This window comes from Miscanthus floridulus, chromosome 1 (genome assembly GCF_019320115.1).
Source record: "Miscanthus floridulus cultivar M001 chromosome 1, ASM1932011v1, whole genome shotgun sequence".
NCBI lineage: Eukaryota > Viridiplantae > Streptophyta > Magnoliopsida > Poales > Poaceae > Miscanthus > Miscanthus floridulus.
The window spans coordinates 89,763,047-89,786,619 of record NC_089580.1 but is presented as its reverse complement, the minus strand read 5'-3'; the positions used below and the strand labels follow the sequence as shown (position 1 = coordinate 89,786,619).

The following is a 23,573-nucleotide window of genomic DNA, read 5'->3' as shown; positions in this document are numbered from 1 at the left end:
AGGAAGGTGAATAAGAAAAGCAGGTATATAGAAAACAGAACCAAAATAAATTTTAAAGCAGGGCAAAAAAGAGAGGAGAAAACGAATTAGAATAAATAAAAGAGAAGAATCCCAAGTACACATTTTAGCTACCTGCACACCGCATCGCAGAGGCGAGAGAGAGAGAGAGAGCGCGCGCGCGCTGCGGCGGCGGCACAGCAGGGTAAGGCTGTGTTTACTCTGCGAAATTTGGGAATTTAGCTATCGTATTATTTTTGTTTTTATTTGATAATTATTATTTAATCTTGAATTAATTAGGTTTAAAATATTTATCTCGCAATTTTCAATTAAATTGTGTAATTAGTTTTTTCTGTCTATATTTAATGTTCTATATACATATTGTGAGATTGGATATGATGGCTCCTCTGACACTTTTTGAGAAGTAAACACAGCCTAACCATCAGACGCCGCAGACCCGCAGTAGAAGAGGAGGGCGAGACCAGGCCACCTATATATAGCTATCTCTTTCTCTATCCATCATCTTCTACATATATACGCAGTTATAATATTTGGCCAATTAGACAGAGATTAGAGAGGAGGGAAATTTTGTACAGGGAAGAGAGAGAGGGTAGTTCATGGGAAGGGTTTGATGTGATTGCGCTTTCTTTTCTCTTTGCTTCCTGGATCCAGCCGCCGCCGCCGCGTCCTCTCGTCGTTGATTCGGTGTTCTTGGATCGGATGCCTTCATCTGCCTAGGTACGTGCGCCGTTCCTTGCGTCGGGGGATTCATTTCTCGGATGGGTTCGGGGTTGGGGTTCTTGGATTGGCGAAGGGGAGGGGGATTCGTGTTACTGGCCTACTGGGTGGATGGGTTCATGAGGGGCTTATCAGATCTCAGCTCCTTGATCTGTTCTTCTTCGCGATTTCTCGCTCAATTCGTTTACCTCCTCCTGTTTTCTGCCCGCAGATCGGAGCAAGAGCAAGGCGCGCCGTGTAAATCCCGAGAGGAGGAGGAGTTGGAGGAGGAGGAGGAGGAGAGGGGATCGAGGCCGCTCCCGCCTTGCTTGTTCTTGCCGCGTACGGTTCTTTCAAGAACCCGCGGCGGGGATGGATCTGTACGACAAGAGGGAGGACATGGCGTTGCATGACGGGGACTCCTGCCTCGCGCCCCGGGCTTCGCGGGGCGGATGCGAGGTGGACTTACAGTGGGCGGATGGCCTCGTTGAAGGCGCCGGCCGGAAGCGGCGCGCCCCGGAAGACTTCGAGGACGAGGTCCAGGAAATGGACGAGGTGGATGGTGGCGGCAAGCGCAGCAAGCCGCCGTCGCCGCAACCGCACACACCAGATATTCGTGAAGCTCATGCCCCCGGCCGCCGCACCGTGGTGGCCGGTGGTGGGGAACACAGCGGTGGTGGGGGTGACCTCATAGGGGAAATCGGCTGGGACCTGTCCGTCAACTGCCTCCTCCGGCTGTCTCGGTCAGAGTATGGCTCAGTGGCATCGCTGAATCATGATTTCCGGTCTCTGGTGCGAGGAGGGGAGATCTACAGGCTGCGACGGCAGAATAACATCGCCGAGCATTGGGTGTACTTCTCCTGTAATGTTTTGGAGTGGGATGCCTATGACCCCTACCGCAAGCGTTGGATCTCGGTGCCCAAGATGCCGCCTGACGAGTGCTTCATGTGCTCGGACAAGGAGTCTTTGGCTGTGGGCACCGAGCTACTTGTGTTTGGGATGGCACACATTGTCTTCAGATACAGTGTACTGACAAACTCTTGGGCACGGGGCGAGGTGATGAATTCTCCTCGGTGTCTATTTGGGTCAGCAAGCATTGGGGAGAAGGCATATGTTGCTGGTGGCACTGATTCTCTTGGCAGGATCCTCAGCTCAGCAGAGCTGTACAACTCTGAGACGAATACTTGGACACCTCTTCCTAGCATGAATAAGGCACGGAAAAATTGCTCTGGGGTGTTCATGGATGGCAAGTTTTATGTGATTGGTGGTGTGACAAACAACAACATGATCTTGACCTGCGGTGAAGTGTACGATACGCAGAGCAAGACTTGGAGTGTGATTGAGAACATGTCTGGGGGTCTAAATGGAGTGAGCGGTGCACCCCCACTTGTTGCAGTGGTCAAGAACAAGCTGTATGCTGCTGATTATAGCGAGAAGGATGTGAAGAAGTATGACAAGCAGAATAATAACTGGATCACACTTGGTAAATTGCCCGAGCGATCTGTGTCCATGAATGGATGGGGCCTTGCATTCAGGGCATGTGGTGAGAGGCTTATTGTCATTGGTGGCCCAAGAACACCAGTTGGGGGCATGATTGAGCTAACCTCATGGACTCCTGATGACAAGCCACCTGTGTGGACTTTGATGGACAGACGGCCATCTGGAAATTTTGTGTATAATTGCGCTGTGATGGGCTGCTGAGTTCACTTCATCAAGGGTCTGCACAGTGATGTTTACAAAGAGAGGTATGCACAAAGGCAGGCCTGTTGAGTTTCAGTGCTCCTTCTTGAGTTTCTGCCTTTGACCTGGTAGCTGATGTTGTTGGCATCAGCAGAGCAGCAGCAGGATCTTGTAACCCTTGAGTTCATACATCAGTTTCCGCCCCAGCTAATCCATTTCTTTCATTTACATTTGGATCAGTCTTATGGTCTAGAAGATGATACCATGCAAAAGATGTCATACCAATAATCTAGAAACATTAAACTTCAGAAGAGGCCTTCCATCATTGATGATGACACAGCAAGTTTTCATATTCCCTTGTCTATGTCTGCAACAAAAGAAGTGACCATCTTGTTATTAGAGTATTCCTAATTTTTGAGTTATCATATATGTTGCACTTTGATGCCTTCTTTATGCATTTATTTGGCTGAATGACCTTGGGATGGGTTCCCGTTAAACTGTTTGAGTGGAGCATGATTACAAATTGGACTCCTGTTTGGAGTTTGGACCATTATCGCTTTCCCTTAAAATTAGATCAGATAAACCTCTGGAAAGTTATCCTATGGTACACAAGCAGGTATTGAATGCATTTATTTGATTCATTCAATTATGGTGGAATATTTTACTTTACCTTATCTGCTATGAGACCCTGTGCTTCTCATGCACTGGATTGCTTTATTTGAACTTTGCATACTTGATGGTTGCTTTGGTGGAAACAACTAAAAAAATTTGAATCTGTTGATGTTGTTTATGGAATGCTTTGGTTATTTGAAAAACATCAATCTGTTGATGTTGCTTATGGATGATTTTAGTTGTTATTTGTCTTGTAGGTTCATTATTAATGTTTTGTCTTACATGGTGAATAACCAAAGTATCATTTTGATGTCAAGGTTTTGAGTGAGGATGATACGAAAAATGAGATGTAGGTTCCTTTCTATATTATGAAATATATCCTTGTAATCACAGCCTTAATTATCACTCTAAATGCCACTACTCCCTCCATCCTAAAAAAAACTTGATGTTCTAGCTCTTAGATGATAGATTGGACCCTTATCTGCTTAAGATTACTGTCCGCATGCCTCCATGCATTCCTTTTAACGAGGGGTTTATTCCTTAATTAGCATGGTTCATCTTTAATAATTAGGAGTAGTGGGCAATTTCCATTAAACACTAATCTGTCCTAAAAAATCCTAAAATATCAAGTTTTTTGGGACGGTGGGAGTATAATTTTGCAGAATCAGATCGTCATTATTGAAACCCATAACTTCACGTGATTGTTCCTCTATTTCCTTTTCATTAGTCACATATGCACGACATGGTTTTCTGTGTAGCCACTTTTATTATGTCTTTGTGGCCTCTTTTGAGTGTTAGTCAAGGTGAAGCATAATGTTTATTTGATAACTGCTCTTTTACACCTTGCAGAAGCTGATGTTCATGAACTGAATACAAACAAAAATGTTTCATGACACTTAAACCAGTGATTGTTGTGATTGCCGGGGGACAAGTACCTCTTTGGGACTGTTCATTGTGTAACACCTAGGAAGACAAATTTGGCCGATGAATTCAAAATGAAACATGGATTACTTGTGGGCGTCATATTTTTTAAAATTTTTAAAGGACTTATATGATACATTTTTCCTTTGTGAAATGTGAATATATGATACCTAAGTTTGAAGGGCGACTATGGAGATAGAAGTCTTACATGCATTGTTAACCACTTGGGAATCATTCATTATTTACTAATATGGGCCAATAATAATGATTTGGTAGCTCTGCGTTGCTAAAATATCCAAACTATTGAAACTTTTTGCTACTATGCATAGTTTACCTAGAAAGCTATATTGTTATTACATTGTGACTTATCAGGATTTTATTATGTCAACTATTGACCAATATTGGTTTGATTAAACCTTTTGTTTCTTAAGAAAATTGTGTTAATATACATGGCTTAGGCTGTTCCTGATCAAACATTTCCTATAAGCTTAATATATACTAACTTGTAAATTTGTAAGCTTGTAGTTTGGGATATTAGCATAGTATAGGTTGTGTTTAGGGTTATCCTTTGGGATACCATTTCAGTGAGTAGATTGGTTATTGTATGACTAATCTTATATATAGAATAGTTTAATTAATTTTGAACTGGCAACTAGTGTTGTTAGATGTCAACCTCTTAAAGTAAGGCAGGACATATAACAAGTTTAGTATCATGTGCTAAGGCAGGACATATAACAAGTTTAGTATCATGTGCAATTCGGAAAGTAATCCTTAATTTTTCGAGAAAGGAAAAGGGCACTAGGTTTCACATCGCAATCTGAATTTCAAAAGATTTTGATTCCTTGTTCTTGATGGAATTCTGACTGGTTTGAGATGCCCACCTTTTTGTTTGACAAAACAAACTTGTATACTTGGATCTCTGTTGTTGGAGTCTGACTTGAGTACTGCAAATAATTTCCATGGGTTTCCTGGGCAGCACATGGTTGTTGAACCTGGTAGAATCAGGTGCTGTTCCATCACTGGTTGTTTGACTCGAGATTTCCTCTGTTTTACAGAATGAAACGGTGAACTGTTGCAGCTTTTCGCTTTTGTTACCGGTTTGTCCTGTGGGATGGAAATACTTTCTGACAGAGGAATGTATGCAAGTTGTGCATGTATGCATTGTTCTTGCGTGTGCCTTAAGGTTCTCGACTCAGATTTAGTGCCTTCCTGTGCTCTTTGCAACATGTGACAGATCGCATTTTATTTGGAATCATGTCTTTACTATTTTGAGATGAAGTTCAATCTTGTGCATAGTCGGTTATTGGAACAGCAAAGAAGGTGAATTCAAGGTGAACTGTTTACTGGAGCTATATGACTATGAAGTATGAAGTGCATCCTTCATCTTGTGTATCCCAGATAGTTTGCCTCTGTCACATCTTGCACTTCCAGTTTCTATTACACTTGATTCTGGAATGAAAATTTTACATCTCTGCAGCAGCTAATCATTTTCAGAATTTCTAGAGTTTTACGCTGTAGTGTGAACTCCTTTTTTTTTCCTTTTCTTTTGTGGGAGTCTTACCATGGCCCATAAGCACTCGATTGTCGCACATATATGGCTTTTTTTTTTGGGTAGCGCAGGAATATCTTAGTGGAGAATTTCATTGAAGATAGATTAAAAAGCGCTGCCTGGCGGAATATCAGGATTGAAATGTGTGTGAAAGGCAACATTGGATGGTCTGGTCTGGAAAAGTTGTTTTTGCGCTCTTGCACGGGCGTGGAGAAGAGACGCACGTAATAGCTGCTGTTTCTGGTTTTGGTTTCTCATCGTCAGCGTCACCATCTTTTTTGACTTACTAGCAAATATGCCCGGCGTTTTAACGGGAGAAAAAACATCAAATGGTAAGCCATGATAGTTACATATCTATTTATGTTCTATCCTTTTCATAAAATGTAAAATCTATAATTTATTTTATTGATAACCATGACATCCATGGTATTAGATAGTTAATACTTGTAATAATATGTAGCTTGGAGACATATTTATTTAATAATAAAATTATAAAGTGGTCAAAGCTTATCTTACTCTAATCTTACCTCTTAATATACCTTAATATTAAATTAAAACATGAAAAGTTTGTTGCTAGTTTTATTATTTTCTATTTAGTTCAGGATTCCTATTCAGCTTTCCAAACTGCCCAAGCTAATTAATAACCTATCAAACATCTCATGTAGAACTTGATAAACCAGGTCGAAATCTACAAGATGGGAAATTAGATAAACGTAGAATGCACGCCAAACATCAATATAGTATTATGCTATAGGTCTAGAGTTGTCCTGATGTCATCTCTTCTCGGTAAGAAGACTAAAGAAAAAAATTGTTTAAGTAGTGACATGAGAAAATTGAAGGATATCTCCTGCCAATTTTATTCTTTTATCTGAACCAAGCAGCATTTAATTTTTTCATACTATACTTAGCCAGTGGACAAGCACATGCAACACAAACGTATTTAAAAAGTTTTTGTTTAATAGAAGTAACAAGGAGATTTGTAAAAAGCGATTCATGTAACAAATAGAAAAAATATCCACCATGCACACACATGGTATGTGATCATGTTGAAAGCCCTAGTTTGGTTTTGAATAATTGATAAAATCTAGCACTAACCTTTATCATGAGTTGTGATATGAGCTAGCTTGGTGCAATCCAAGTAATTAAACAAGATGAGGTCCATGGTGATAAAGGTGAACATGTGTTGATGATCAAGCTCAACTTAGAAACGAAGAAAGAGAAAAATAAAAACCGAGATGATCAAGGCAAAGATATATGATAGGTTTTTGTTTTGCACTCAAGACACCACAGAGGGTGTGAGTGACTTAGGATCGATAGCCGTACTATAAAGATAAAAAATATTTAGCTAAATGGTTTATCAAGTGCCACTAGCAGACATGACTCGTGCATTGCATTTAGGAATCTAGTGTGCTAATTTTGACCCTTGTAAAATGCTAACACACGTGCACATAAATTCTACATTTTGTGGTTAGCAAGTTGGAAGCTAGAGCGAAGTGGTTGCGGACTTAGAAAATGAAAAGGAGGAGCTGGACAGCGATCGGATGATGGCCACGTCTTGACCGGACGCTGGGGCCGAGTCCGGTCAATTTTAAAAGTTGGCGCGAAGTCGGCTGAGGGTGGCAAGGCGCAACCGGATGCTGGCGCTGAGTGGATCAGTGCGTCCGGTCACATTCTGCAAAGGAGGCGTTTCGCGTGATCGGACGTGTAGGGGCTGAGTCCCTTCGGCGCTGACGTATGGTGACGTCAGCATCGAGGGCGTGCGTGTATGAATAGTGAGAGGACCAGACGCTAGGGCGCGTCAGGTCGCCTCTGACCTGACGTGTTCGGTCAAAGAAAACCAACTCTGGATGCTCTCTAGACTTGATCTAATGTCAAGTGATCTAGAGTCTGGTCGTTTCATCTGTGAGTCCGGTCATAACTTAACCCTGGGGCGCTTGTTCAGTTGACCGTTGGAGATCGACGCTCGGTATTCAAAGCACTAACACATGCACAAGATCCATGACCGTACGCTGGCTTGAGCACGTTCGGTCAACCCGATCGGCCTGTCTGGTCAGTACGCAGGGCGCCCATCCTTGGCTCTAACGATTCTATTCGTTTGGGGACGTCTATAAATAGTGTTTGGCCGACTCCAAGGCAACACTCTTAGCATTTTGACATTCCTAACATTCTTGTGAGCCTAAGCAAACACCTTCCACTGGTCTTCATCATTGATTCATCATCATAGTGAGATTGACAGTGATTTCAAGTGCATTTGCTTGAGTGATTGCATCTAGTGGCACTTGGGGATCGTTGTGGCTGCAGATTTCTTATTTCTCTTGGTGGTTGCCGTTACCTAGACGGCTTGGAGCAGTGGAGGAGTTTCGGCACGAGTTGGTGATTGTTCGTGGCCAGCTCCGGTGATTGTGAGGGGTCTTGTGCCTTCCCCGGCGGAGAGTCGAAAGGTAATTCTAGTGGATTGCTTGTGTCATTAAGTTATGTCACTTGTGGGTAGATTCTTGCGGTGTCCAATTGTGTGGACAAGGTTCGTGCAACATCTCTTAGATGTCGAACCACCAAGTGTTGGTCGACACAACGGGGACTAGCGTGCCGACAAGCACGTGAACCTTAGGAGAAAAATCGGTTGTCCCTTGCCCCTTGGTATTCTCCCAGTGATTGAATTGGTATTCGTCTTATGATTGGTTCACTCCTCTACGCAACGGTATAATCACGTTACTTACTCATTTACATTCCTGCAAATTAGTTGTAGCAAGCTTTTTAGTGTAGCTAGAATTGAGAGCTTGCTTTGTAGCTTAAGTTCATCTAGTGGAGCTCTTTAGTGTAGCAAGTTTGAGAGCTCTTAGTGAGTAGCAACTTAGCTCTTGTGTGTGCCTAGTGATTATAGCAACTAGAATTGTTTGGATAGGTGATTTGCAACCTTAGTAGAGCTAGAGCAAAATTGCATTACATCGTTTGTCATACTAATCAAATTGTTTTAGTAATCTTATAGATTTTTAAATAGGCTATTCACCCCCTCTAGCCATATTAGGACCTTTCAAGTGGTATCAGAGTCGTGGTCACCATTTGAGTAAGGCTTAACAACCTTGGTGCACAAAAGATGACTCAAGTTGTGTTCAACCATGTGGGGGGCAAAGCACCGTTCTTTGATGACATAAGCTATGATTATTGGAAGAGAAAGATGAAGATGTATCTTGGTTCTATCAATGATCAAGTGTGGAAAGTGACGGGGAATGACTGTGATTCTTGATCCCGACAATCACACCAACAATAATAAGGCCAACAAGTAATGCAATATAATGGCTCTCAACTCCATCTACAATGCCATTGATTCAAAGGTGTTTGAGCAAGTCAAGGATCTTGACCATGCTAGTGAAGTGTGGAAGAGATTGAAAGAAACATATGAGGGCACGATGGCGGTGAAGAGTGCTAAGCTATATATCCTCAAGGACAAGTTGACAAGCTTCAAGATGAAGGATGATGAGAGTATCCCAGAAATGTTTCATAGGCTCTAAGTGATTGTTAATGATTTGAAGACTTTGAGAGAGAAGATAAATGATGATGATGTCTCTTATCGGTTCTTGATGTGCTTACCTCCAAGATTTGAGACATTGAGATTGATCATCATAAGAGGAGGACTGAAGCAACTCACCCCTAACCAAGTAGTCGGTGATGTCATGATACAAGAGACATACCATGTGGAAAAGGAGGGGGTTGACAAGGAAGACAAGAAGGAGGATGAAGACGAGAAGAAGAAAAGTGTGGCATTCAAGGTTTCTATCTCATCCAAGAACAAGGGCAAGTCAAAGAAAGAAGCATCAAGTGAAGATAAAGACGCAAGTGACATTGATGATGAGGCCATGGCTCTTCTAGTGCGCAAGATGGGCAAATTTATGAAGAGAGGCTATGGTGCAAGAAACAGAAGAGATCACATGTAGGAGTATGTGAGAAGATGTTACAAGTGCAAGACCCCTGATCACATTATAGCAAATTGTCTCTATAATAGTGATAATGATGAGGATGTGAAGAAAAGCATAAGAAGGAGAAGAAAGAAAAGGAGAGGAAGGAGAAGAAGATGACCTTCCAAAAGAAGAAGGGTGGAGGCTATGTGGTCACTTGGGATAGTGATGGCTTTTTGGATAGTGATGGCTCTAGTGATGATGACAAGAAATCCATCAAGAAAGCACTAGCAAGCATTGCCATCAACAACAAGCCTTTCATCTTCGACACTCCATCGACATGCCTCATGGCAAAGCCTACCAAGGTAAAATATAATGTGAGTGATGATGATGAATGTGAAAGTGATGCTTGTAGGAGTGATGATGATGAGGAGGAGTACACCAAGGAGGAGCTCTTGGACATGTGTGAGCAAGTGTACACTTACTTTGAGATGAAGAGAAAGGAGTACAAAGAATTACGCAAGAAGATCAAATTTCTTGAGTAATCCTTTGATGAGCTCAATACCACTCATGAGAGGCTAATAGAAGCCCATGAGAAGCTTGGCAAAGCTCACTCTAAGCTTGAAAAGGCTCACTCTCTCATCGAGGAAGCCAAGAAGGAGCAAGTGATTGTGTCTTGTGATGTGGGACTAATATATGATATTATTGATGAATCCTTTTATAAGCCCATTGTTGTTGCTCTCACTAACCCTTCTTGTAGCACTACTACTTCTACTTCATCTTTGAGTGATGGTTTCACTTATGATGCCTCACTAATGGTGGAAAATGAGACCCTCAAGAAGGAGATGAATGAGCTCACTCGTGCCTTAGGCAATGCCTATGGTGGAGATGCCCGCTTGCTAAAGTGCTTGGGTAGCCAAAGGTTTTCTCTCAACAAAGAGGAATTAGGCTATACCTCCAAGAAAGGAAATGTAGCCTTTGTCACTCCCAAAGCTAGTTTTGTTAAGGGAAATAGTCGATTTTGCAATAGATGCAAGCAGGTTGGGCATATAGAGCAATATTACAAGACTAACAAGAACAAGCAACCTAATGTATCCTCAATTAGATTTGATTCTTGCTACATACTTGTTAAGGGTGCCAATGGTGTGAAGGCTAAGTTTATTGGTACACCAATTGTGGACCCAAAGAAGAAGGCCATTTGGGTACAAAGACCTTGTGACTAACCTTCAAGGACCCAAGCAAGTTTGAGTACCTAAAAAGAATTGATCTTCTTTTATAGGTCAATTATAAAGCCGAAGGAAGACATTGGGTGCTTGATAGTGGATGCACACAACACATGACCGATGATTCAAGGATGTTCAATTCAATCAATGCAAATGAGAGCAATGGGATTGATAGTATCACATTTGATGATAATGGCTAGGGATGAAAACGGTCGGAAACGGTCGAAAAACCTCTCAACTGTTTTCTACTTCTACATTTGAATACGAAAACGAAAACGAAAGCGGTAAAGCCGGACACAAAAACGAAGACGAACTTACGGAATATCAAAAATTTCGAAAACGAACTAATTCGAGCGAAATTATATCGAACACAGTCGGTATACGAAAAATCAATATGAAATATTGACCCATAGAACCAAGTACATAACAATTAACAAGTACAAAATAATTAACAAGTCCTACAACTTTCTTAAAAAGTATTTCCAAGATATGATTTTTTAAGGCAACAAGAGCTTGTACGCGATTAATATATCGCTGACTTTGTTTAATTTTTTTGAACATCTTCAAGACATCAAATGAAAAACTAAGAACTAAAAAGTTGTAGATCTCGTCGAGAGCTACAATTTTCATATAAAAATCATCTTCATCCTAGATTGTATGAAAAAGATATGATTTTTCTAAGGTTGGACTTGTAGTGGGCCAAATTTGGTTCAAACCGAATTTCAAATTTGGGATATTCCGAATTAAAAGTAGAAAAGTAGAAAACGGTCGAAAAAATGTCTAAACCGTTTTCGTTCCGATTTCGAATTTGATGTTCCGAATTTCGAACCGAATTCGAATTTGTCCGAAAATACGAATTCGATCGAATTAAATGTAGAAAACGATATGGTTCGGTACGGGATATTTCCGTACCGTTTTCATCCTTAATAATGGCAAAGGCAAGGTTAAAGGTCTTGGTAAGATTACAATATCAATTGACTTGAGCATTTGCAATGTGCTACTAGTAGAGAGCTTGAACTTCAACCAATTGCCGATAGCTCAATTGTGTGATATTAGTTTCAACTGCATATTTGGTGTGGATGATGTAGAGATCATAAGTGTAGATGGCTCTAACATAATATTCAAAGGATTTAGATATGAGAATCTATACTTGGTTGATTTCAATGCTAGAGAAGCTCAATTGTCAATATGTTTACTCACTAAGTCTAGCATGGGTTAGTTATGGCATAGAAGGCTTGGTCATATTGGAATGAATCAATTGAATAAGTTGATCAAATATGACTTAGTTAGAGGCTTGAAGGATATCACATTTGACAAAGATAAGCTTTGTAGTACATGTCAAGCCAGAAAGCAAGTTGGTAACACATATCCTAAGAAGAGCATAATGAGCACATCCAAGGCATTTGAGTTGTTACACACGGATTTGTTTGGACCAACTACATACACTAGCATTGGTGGAAATAAATATGAATTAATAATTATGGATGATTTCACTAGATATATATGTGTGTTCTTTCTTGTTGACAAGAGTGATGTATTTGCAACCTTCAAAACATTCATCAAGAGAATTCACAATGAGTTTGAAACAACCATCAAGAAAGTGAGAAGTGATAATGGTAGTGAGTTCAAGAATGCAAGATTTGATGATTTGTGTGATAAGTTTGAAATTATGCATCAATTCTTGGTCAAGTACACTCCACAATCAAATAGCCTAGTTGAGAGAAAGAATAGAACTTTGATTGACATGGCAAGATCAATGTTGAGTGAGTACAATGTGAGTCATTTATTTTGGGCTAAAGCAATCAACACGGCTTACTACTATAACAACCGCCTCTATTGTCACCCTATGATAGAGAAGACACCTTATGAGCTCTTGAATGGAAGAAAGCTCAATATTGCGTACTTTCGGGTGTTTGGTTGTAAATGCTACATTTTGAAGAAAGGCACAAGATTGAACAAGTTTGAGAAGAAATATGATGAATATTTCTTGCTTGGTTATTCCACTACTTGCAAGGCATATAGAGTTTAGAATTTGGCTAGTGGTACTCTTGAGGAGGTTCATGATGTGGAATTTGATGAAACCAATGGTTCCCAAGAGGAAGATGAGAATCTAGATGATGTGAGAGGCACTCAATTGGTCAATGCAATGAAAAACATGGATATTGGTGATATAAGACCTAGAGAGATGATTGATGTTGAAGATGACAACAATCAAGTGTGCAAGCTAGTGGTTCTCAAGATCAAAGTCAAGCAAGTGCTAGTGTTGACAAAGTACAAGATCAACAACAAGTGGCTAGCTCATCATCTCAACCAAATGATCAATCAAATACAAGCAATCAAGTGCAAGTGCTTCAACCAACCAATGTTGCAAGAGATCATCCATTGTACTTTATTATTGGTGATATCTCTAGAGGTGTACAAACAAGATCTAGATTGGCATCATTTTGTGAACATTTCTCATTTGTTTCATCCATTGAACCTAAGAAGATAGATGAAGCTTTGAAGGATGTTGATTAGGTAAATGCTATGCATGAAGAGCTAAATAACTTTACAAGAAATCAAGTATGGGAGTTAGTTGAGAGGCCTAAGGATCATAATGTGATTGGAACAAAGTGGGTCTTTTGGAACAAGCAAGATCAAAATAGGATAGTAGTAAGGAATAAAGCAAGATTAGTGGCTCAAGGTTATACTCAAGTTGAAGGTCTTGACTTTGGAGAAACATATGCCCCGGTTGCAAGATTGAAAGCAATTAGGATCTTGTTAGCCTATTTAAAGGTCCTTGTGTGGTTTTAGTAATTGAGTGACAACCTAGGTGGACTAGTTGTGTTTTTGTGAGATATACATGTGATTAGTCCATAGGTATATGTGTGTGAGCAACATATGCCATGAAGGTGAAAATGGCTTGGAGATGTTGCAAAGCTCACACATGTGATGATGGAGGAGCTCATTACAAATGAGACATGACATTGAGTCATGTGATCAAGGTGGAGAAGATCAAGACATGACTTGGCTTGATGGACCGGTTGCAAGCATGAAGGGCAAGTTGGAGGCTTTGGAGCGATGGACCGCTTGGCGGTGAAGCTTAACCAAGACTTGGCGCCGATGGACGAAGGCAACGGTGAAAAGCAAGTGAAGTCAAGATTGATGAACCAATATGATCACGTGATGATATGAAGTGGATCATATCATTGTTGATCGTGTTGGTGCATGTGTTGCATCGACATTGGAGGAGATGGAATGGAATACGCAAGGCAAAGGTATAACCTAGGGCATTTCATTTCACCGGTCATAGGTGTGTAGAGAAGTTTATGACCGGGTTTAGGATAGATAGCCGTACTATCAAGAATGGCAAACTTGTTTGCATATCGGTCATCTAGTGCCACTCGAGTGATCTAACTTTGCATCGTCGCTAGGATTGAGTGGCATGACAAGTTGAGTGGCTAATCCTTTGGAAAATGATTGTAAAAATGCTAAAACACATACACATGGTGGTGTTGGCACATTTACAAAGGAGAAGTTGGAGTTAATGTAGATCAACTCGGTGAAGGAACGGAGGGACACTGGCGCTGAAAGTGACCGGATGCTGGCAGGACACGTCTGATCAAGCTGACGTACGGTGACATAGGCAACGTAGAGAAGTTGGAGAAGGACCGGACGCTGATGCTACGTCCGATCATGACCGACTGGACGCGTCCGGTCGTGACTGGAACCTTACTAGAAACGACCGGACGCTGGGGTCATGCGTCCGGTCACTTCAAGCAGTGCGTTCGGTCATCTCTTGACCATTGAGATTGGGTGAACAACATTTGAAGCCAGTGACACATGGCAGGTATCGGGCGATCGGACGCTGGGGTCCTGCGTCCGGTCGATCTGACCAGAGCGTCCGATCACCCTGAGTTTTGCCCAGTGAAGGGGTAACGGCTAGTTTAGCCCATGGGGCTATAACTAGAAGGGTGTCTCAGCCATGGCTAGTGTTGAGCACCTTGGAGACTTTGTGTCCATGCTTGTGAGTGCTTGGGAGCCCTCCATCTCATGTATGCTTGATAGTGATCATCCGATTGTGTGAGAGAGCGATTCTAGTGTGATTACATCATGAGGTTGCATCGAGTGGCACTAGGTGATCAAGTTGCAAGCCGATGGTGCTTGTTACTCTTGGAGGTTGCCACCTCCTAGATGGCTTGGTGGTGGTCTCCATCGAAGCCCGCAAGAAGCTTGTGCGGTGCTCCGAAGAAGAGCTTTGTGAGGGGCATTATGCTCGCCCTACGGGAGCCACAAAGAGTAACTCTAGTTGAGCGTGTCATTGAGCTACCCTTACTTATGTGGTATGTTCTTGTGGTGCCCAATGTGCAAGCTTGGCGGGTGATGCCAATTAGTCGCCGAACCACCAAGTGAGCGGTCGACACAACGGGTACATAGCGTGTTGGCAAGCACGTGAACCTCAGAAGAAAATCACCGTGTCAACCTTGTTCTTCCTGTTGGTTTTCAATTCCATTTACACAAGCTTGTGATTACTTTTATATACATTATGCTTGTGTAGTTGCTCTTGTAATTAGTTAGCTTGTGTAGCTCACTAGTTACCTTCTTGCTTGTGTAGCATAGAAGTAGCTCCTTTGTGTGGTTAATTTGGTTTGTGTAACCTTGTTAGTCATATTGTTTAGTTTGTATAGCTATGTATTTGCGCTCTCTAATTTGGCATTGGTTGCCTTATTATTGAGCATTGCTAGTGAGCTTAGTTGGTTTTGTGCTTTTGCTTACTAGCATGTGTAGGAGCTCCTTTATTGCTTGAAGTACTAGTGGCATAGGTTTGTGTGACCTTGCTCCTAGAATTAATTAGGTGAGCTCTAGCTAGCCCAACACCTTAATTGCTTAATTAGGATATTTGCAAGGTGCTAGAGAATATAGATAGAGGGGTGTAGTCTTAGCTAGACTGATAATTTTAATTCCGCATTTATTTCGGTAAGCCAACACGATTAATTTTAGTAACGACTATTCACCCCCTCTAGTCGCCATCTCGACCTTACACCTATGCTTGTGCCCACAACATCAAGTTGTACCAACTGGATATAAAGAGTGCATTTCTCAATGTGTACATCAATAAGCTTGTGTATGTTGAGCAACCTCCTAGTTTTGAAGATGAGAAGAAACCCAACCATGCTTACAAGTTGAGAAGGGCTTTGTATGGATTGAAACAAGCACCAAGAGCATGGTATGAGAGATTGAGGAATTTCTTACTCTCTAAGGGATTTAAGATGGAAAAGGTTGACACCACTCTCTTCACCAAGAAGCTAGGCAATGACTTGTTTGTATTACAAATCTATGTTAATGATATCATATTTGGATCAACCAATCAAGATTTTTGTGAGAAGTTTGGAAAGATGATGGCAAGTGAGTTTGAGATGTCTATGATTGGAGAGCTTAGTTACTTCCTTGGTCTTCAAATCAAGCAAATGAAGAATGACACATTTGTGAGTCAAGACAAGTACATCAAAGACATGCTCAAGAAGTTTGAAATGGATGATGCTAAGGCTATTAGTACACCAATGGGGACAAATGGAAGCTTGGATAGTGATGCTAGTGGCAACATATTGGATTAAAAGATGTATCGGTCTATGATTGGAAGCCTAATCTATGTGACCGCATCAAGGTCGGATATGATGTTTAGTGTATGCATGTGTGCTAGATTTCAAGCCTCACCTAGAGAGTCATTTGAAGGCAACAAAAAGAATATTGAGGTACTTGAAGTATACACAGAATGTTGGATTGTGGTATCCCAAAGGAGCAAGATTTGAGTTGATTGGATATTCGGACTCCGATTATGCGGGATGCAAAATTGAGAGAAAGAGCACATAGGACACATGTCAACTATTGGGAAGATCACTTGTGTCTCGGTCATCAAAGAAGCAAAATAGTGTAGCACTTTCAAACGCTGAAGCGGAGTATATTTCGGACGGTAGTTGTTGTGCTCAGTTACTTTGGATGAAGGCTACTTTGAGTGACTTTGGAATTAAATTCAAACAAGTGCCATTGCTATGTGATAATAAAAGTGTTGTGAAGCTCACCAACAACTCTATTCAACATTCAAGAACAAAGCACATAGATGTTTGCCATCATTTCATAAGAGATCACCAACAAAAATGGGACATTTGTATTGAGAGTGTGGGCATTGATGATCAACTTGCCGATATCTTCACCAAGCCATTTGATGAAAAGAGGTTTTGTAAGCTAAGGAATGAATTGAACATACTTGACTTCTCAAATATATGTTGATGCACCCCCACTAAATGACATGCCTCTCCTTCGAGCAAAGTAAGGTAAAGTTGATTGACATGTCATTCATCCATTGTTAAGAACTTGTGTAGTGCATCTAGTCATTCCTATCATATCTTAGGCTCATTCATGAAAATCAAATGAATTTGATGCTTGTATGGTACCACTATTGCTTATATGCTTTGAAATGATCTAGTGGTAGCATATGACATGTTTGTGGGCTTTGTGAACCTAGTGTTTGATCTAGAAAATGAGCTATAAGTGTTTAACTCAACATGGTGCATGATAACCCTTATTTGGAGGTGTGAAGAAGCTTGCCCTTGGATCAAACTGAGTTAAATATCTTTTGCAAGTGATCTAGATTGAACAAAATTAGGAAAATGATCCTCACTTCACATGGTTTCACCCCAACCTATCTAAAATTTGAGCTCACCTTTTGTGCTAATTGTTGACAAAGGGGAAAGAATTCACAAAGATAAGAGATAGGGAGAGCAAACAAATAAAATGACATTGTAAGGGGATCAATTAAAATATAAAGCACACAAGTAGGGGGAGCAAGTTCATAAACTTGTATGTTGCATTTGAACGTGCATTTACATATGTTTGCTTGCATGGCACAAGTTTTTAAATTCCCTATCCATGCTTGTGTGGTGTATGCTAGTAGTAACTTGAATGATGAATTAAAACTAGCATGCATAGAAAGAGTAACTAGACTTAGTGCTTATCATGTAAAACTAGACCCTTTCATATAATGTTGATCTCATGGGGTTTTCTAATTTTTGTGAATGTCTATTTACTAATGGTGCTAAGGATGGTGTATATTGGCAACTCCAATTGGTATCACGCTTCAAAGGTCCATTCTTTACACCTTAGCATCATTTGGTAGCTATTACTCTCCCAAACCTCTAATCCATGCATATGTGCAAGCTTTCAAATTCAAACTCTTAACACATATGTAGGGGGAGCTAATACTACCAATTTGGGTTGATGAAACTTGTCCATAACCTTTACACATGGTAATATGCTTGGGCAAGCAATATGAATCCAAAAAGATTTAATTGAATATCTTTGTAAATAGGTTGTCATCAATTACTAAAAAGGGAGAGATTGAAAGCTCTAGTTTGGTTTTGGATAATTGATGAAACCTAGCACTAACCTTTGTCATGAGTTGTGATATGAGCTAGGTTGGTGCAATTCAAGTAATTGAGCAAGATGAGGTCCATGGTGATGAAGGTGGACATGTGTTGATGATGATCAAGCTCAACTTGGAAAAGAAGAAAGAGAAAAATAAAAACCGAGATGATCAAGGCAAATGTATATGATAGGTTTTTGTTTTACACTCAAGACACCATAGAGGGTGTGAGTGACTTAGGATCGATAGCCATACTATAAAGAGGGAAAATCTTTAGCTAAATGGTTTATCGAGTGCCACTAGGTGGCACGACTCATGCATTGCATTTAGGAAACCTAGTGTGCTAATTTTGATCCTTGTAAAATGTTTTAAAAATGCTAACACACGTACACACAAGTTCTATACTTTGTGATTAGTAAGTTGGAAGCAAGGACGAAGTGGTTGCGGACTTAGAAAATGAAAAGGAGGAGCTGGACAGCGACCGGACGCTAGCCACGTCCTGACCAGACCCTAGGGGCCGAGTCCGGTCAATTTTAAAAGTTGGCGTGAAGTCGGCCGAGGGCGGCAAGGAGCGACCGGACGCTGGCGCTGAGTGGATCGACGCGTCCGGTCACATTCTTCAGAGGAGGCGTTTCGCGCGATTGGATGTGCAGGGGCTGAGTCTGGTCAGCGCTGATGTATGGTGATGTCAACATCGAGAGCGTGCGTGTATGAATAGTGAGAGGACCAGACGCTGGGGCGCGTTAGGTCACCTCTGACCTGACGCGTCTGGTCAAAGAAAACCAGCTCTGGATGCTCTCTGGACTTGATCTGATGCCAAGTGATCCAGAGTCCGGTCGTTTCATCTGTGAGTCCGATCATAACTTAACCCTAGGGCGCTTTTTTAGTTGACCGTTAGAGATCAACGCTCGGTATTCAAAGCACTGATACATGGCACGAGATCCATGACTGGACGCTGGCTCGGGCGCATCCGGTCAACCCGACCAGCGTGTCAGGTTAGTACGCAGGGCGTCCGTCCTTGGCTCTAATGGCTCTATTCGTCTAGGGACGTCTATAAATAGTGTTTTGACGGCTCCAAGGCAACACTCTTGGTATTTTGACATTCCTAACAACCTTGTGAGCCTAAGCAAACATCTTCCACTTATCTCCATCATTGATTCATCATCATAGTAAGATTGAGAGTGATTCCATGTGCATTTGCTTGAGTGATTGCATCTAGTGGCACTTGGGGATCGTTGTGGCTGCGGATTTCTTGTTTCTCTTGGTGGTTGCCGCCACTTAGACGGCTTAGAGCAGCAGAGTAGTTTCGGCACGAGTTGATGATTGTTCGTGGTCGGCTCCGGTGATTGTGAGGAGTCTTATGCCTTCCTCGGCGGAGAGCCGAAAGGTAACTCTAGTGGATTGCTCGTGTCATTGAGTTAACTCACTTGTGGGTAGGTTCTTGCGGTGTTCAATTGTGTACATGAGGTTCGTGCAACACCTCTTAGCCGCCAAACCACCAAGTGTTGGTCGACACAACGGGGACTAGCAAGCCGACAAAACGTGAACCTCGGAAGAAAAATCGGTTGTCTCTTACCCCTTGGTATTCTCCTGGTGATTGAATTGGTATTAATCTTATGATTGGTTCACTGCTCTACGCGACGATATAATCACCTTACTCATTTACATTCTCATAAACTAGTTGTATCAAGCTCTTTAGTGTAGCTAGAATTAATAGTTTGCTTTGTAGCTTAAGTTTATCTAGTGGAGCTCTTTAGTGTAGCAAGTTTGAGAGCTCTTAGAGAGTAGCAATGTAGCTCTTATGTGTGCCTAGTGATTATATCAACAATAATTGTTTGGATAGGTGGCTTGCAACCCTAGTAGAGCTAGAGTACAATTGCATTACGCCGTTTGTCATATTAATCAAATTACTCTAGTGATCTTATATATTTTTAAATAGGCTATTTATGTCGTATTAGGACCTTTCACATGTGCTAGCTCTCGTCGCCGTCTGGGCACGCGTTGCTGGTCGTCTGTCGCAAACACCATACCGTCCACGCTAGCGTTGACAGAAAACAACTTGGCCACCTACGCGAGTTCCGAGTTCCGACAATCCCTGTCTCGACCTCTTCTTCCATGTCGTCCCCGACTCGCCGGCGTAGCCCGTGTGCAAGCTCGTCAACATTGCGTGGGCACACACCCGCTCACTGCGCTCAAGCTTATCGCAAACCTCCATGGCGTGCCGCGGCCAAGTCCGACAGAGAAGGCTTTTCTACGCCGCCACGGTCTGGATGCACGAGCAACATCGTCCCAAGACGCTCGCCTGTAACCTTCCCACGCGCGCACGGCCAAAGCGTTGCCTCTCAGCCCGCCGCTGGAGCTCCCGTGCTTGCTGACTTTGTCAGCGCCGCGCTCTCCATCTCCAAGATAAAGTCCAAGAGATGCCAGTACAAAGGCCGGTGCTTTTATGAGCTTCCGTGTAGTATTTTATAGAAAGAAGAGTAGTCACATTCTCTACTGACCTGCTCTCCGTATGAGCTTCGGTGTAGTATGTAGTATTTGCTGAGAGAAGAAGTCGCGTTCGGATACGATACGACGCCGTTAGGCCGTCAGTTTCCAAAACAAATGCAAAACTGCACACGGACACAAATGAAGGAAAGGAAAATTATTAAAGGTTAGATCCAAACTGAACAGGATTTTGAAAAGTGGATTACCGGACAAAAAACCAGAATTCGAATAGAGACGAAAAAAATTATGGCAAAAATTTTGCCTCTTTAAAATTAGGTATAGATGTTTTTCTCAGCCAGTTTTTGAACTTCCGCTCTCGTCGGCGCAGCGCCGCAGCCCCATCTGCAACAGAAAGAAAAGCTGTATGTATACGTATCACGCTGCCAGGTTTGTTTGGCTACATATCAATCCATCCCAGTTTATGAGTTGGTGGGTATTGAGTGGATGTTTTCCATCCGACTACTTCTCAACCCATATAGATTAAGGTCGATTGATGTACAGCCCAGCAGTAGTGTAGTTTTGCTTGCAATGTAGTTTTTTTTTTTTGACAGCATTTGCAATTCTTAAATTTTCATGGTCCAGCTGAACGTGTTACTGAAGGGACTTGATGACGGACTAAAAGGGGGAGAGGGATGAATTAGACAACTTAATAAAAAATAATGATCTCTAAAGCCTACTTATCAAAATCTACGCAAGATACTATTTAGATGTGCACTATGCTATTTAGATGTGCACTATGCTTTTGCTAAGTAATGCTATCTTCACTATGAAAAAGTTATGCAATCTAGATTCTAATCCTATCAACTAGTCTATCAAGCTAAACTTGAAAAGGTAGGCACACAACCTAGAAAAATCTAGCAAAGTAATCAAGTGCGGAAATGTAAAGAAATGTAAAAGCGCTACAGAATGCAAACTGTTGATTTAGGTATCGAAAAGTTTATATTTCTCCTGGTCCTCGTTGGAGCCTCTCACAAAGATGGTCTCGCTAGGGCCAATCTCGGTGTTGGATAATTTTGTAGATTCCACTGGTCTTCACGCGCAAGTGGACTTCGTGTGGCCTTGTCTCGAACGGTTCCTCGTAGTCTTCACTATTGAGCTTCTAGCTCAAACGCTGCGAGCCTTGTTTCTTCTGGTCTAGATTCTAGTCCTATTAACTGGCCTAGGAAGCTAAACTAGGAAAAGTAATCACACAACAAAGGATGAAAACACAAGAGGTAGAGAATGCAAACTCCCATTGATAGTCGATTTAGGTATCCAGAAGCTAAACTGAATATATAGTCTCAGGGCAGCCAAGGGCACCTAGACAAATCCTTAAAGGACTACCTTGATACAAGGTACAATGGCTCAAAGGACGGTAACGTAGCACCCTGATAGATTTTAGGCTGTTTTGGCAATTCTCGTTAACTCCTAAGGTATTTTGAGGTCAGATCCATACCATTGAAAAGCTTATGCCCCTTGGCTATCCATGCATATGCAAAAATGTCAAAAACAGAGTCTTAATGCGACCGATTGGGCATCCAACTTAGCTTGGACACCCATGTTGCCCTTCTAAGTTGGTAGCCAAGGGGAAGGGTGTCCTAAAGTCCAAGATGGACCCGAACCTGATACTAATTGGGTTTCCTTGTGGTGTTTTAAACTTGGTTTGAGCATGCTTTAACTTGATTTAGGGTCGAAAGGGTGATTACCAGGCTAAGGCAACACCTCACCAACTGATAGAAACAATAGGAACATGTCATGATAATTTGGAGGTCTTGCCACCATGATATTGACGTGAAACTAAATTCATTTGAAAGTCCATTAAACACTCATGTACCAATCACACTCCGAATGAAAGAGTTATGGTCTTCCTAATCAAATAGTGTCGAGCTACCAACAAACTCAATGTTTGGTTTTGTTGAGCATTCACTCCAAGATCAGTATTGTACGTGGTGTATCCACACTACATCTGTTGTAGAGGCCTCATCATCGTTCTTCCTAAGCAAAATAAAAATAATGGCATTTCGTAATAACACGTTCTTATATCATGATGCAAACATAGAAATGAGTTCACTTTATTTTTAACTTTCAAGGTCGTATCTAAAGGCTGAATGTACTCATCATATATGTCCGAGCTTGGTGTGGAGCTATTACGGCTTGATGCGGGGATAAGGAGACCCTTTCCTCAAACCAAGCCATGTTGCCGAGGGCAACACAGATCTCAAAACACTGCTCCGGTGTAAGGAACAAAACTGAGCACCTGGTAATCGTTGATAAGCTTTGTCAGACACTCAGACGTGACGGAGAACTCCGATTTCTCATCCTGCTATAGATTGCTGAGCAAACTTACAATTGGTAAAATTTCTCTCCCTTAAGTACGAACTAATAATGCCACATTGGGCCAGATACAAGCGGATTGGGCTTCCGGGTCCTGCCGGGCCGAGCGGACAGGCCTGCTTGAGTTCCTGGAGACGTTTGTCTTTGTCGAACGGTCAATAGTTTTTTTTTTGAGGGATTGTCGAACGGTGAATAGTGGTAACACAAGAATGACGGCACACCATCGGCTGCCTCGCCGGGACGGAACCGTTGTTGGGGCCTGGGGGAATGCGCTATAACGTGTGGTTGTCGTCTGAACCATCAGTCTTTTGAGCAGGCACAGCATCCACTTCTTATGGAAACAGCAACAAAGCTAGTCGCTACCGCTAGTGAGCCGCTTCCGTTGGTACTCAGTTCTAATGTTGCCCAGCCCAGCATGTCCAGAAACTTTAGCAGTTTACTACGAAAACATGGAAGCATCAGCCTCAATATTACGACCTTCATTCATTTTGCATGGTTCAGCTCAACTGCCAGTCTACATTGCTTGCATACAGTAGCGAGCACACAAATATGTCTGATACATGAACCTCCTTTTTCTGAACAATCAACAGTGTATCGAACCATGCCCATCATTGGATCACTCAGCCACTCAGGGCTTCGACCAACCCTGATCTATGACACAATCTATTCGTGACAAATTACTGATTCAGTAGAGGCAATGTTCTCCTCAATTTGACCAAATTCCTTCAGATTATTACAATTACTAGTTTCATTTACGGGACAGCAAATACGAGTAGAAGCCA

At 41.8% G+C, this 23,573-nt stretch overlaps 1 protein-coding gene across 3 annotated transcripts; it reads left to right on the top strand.

The window, feature by feature from the left end:
- Positions 1 to 521: 521 nt before the first annotated feature.
- On the top strand, positions 522 to 5,751 carry LOC136537570 (F-box/kelch-repeat protein SKIP11-like). 3 transcript variants are annotated; one of them, XM_066529514.1, is made up of 3 exons: positions 522 to 735; positions 947 to 2,459; positions 4,983 to 5,751. In XM_066529514.1, the coding sequence occupies exon 2, from the start codon at positions 1,087 to 1,089 to the stop codon at positions 2,413 to 2,415; it is 1,329 nt and encodes a 442-aa protein (XP_066385611.1). In that variant the 5' UTR covers positions 522 to 735; positions 947 to 1,086; the 3' UTR covers positions 2,416 to 2,459; positions 4,983 to 5,751. The 3 variants fall into 3 exon arrangements, with proteins under 3 accessions (XP_066385611.1, XP_066385603.1, XP_066385599.1); XM_066529506.1 differs by lacking the exon at positions 4,983 to 5,751 and adding an exon at positions 2,635 to 2,944; XM_066529502.1 differs by lacking the exon at positions 4,983 to 5,751 and having other exon boundaries at positions 947 to 2,944.
- The last annotated feature ends 17,822 nt before the right edge of the window (positions 5,752 to 23,573 follow it).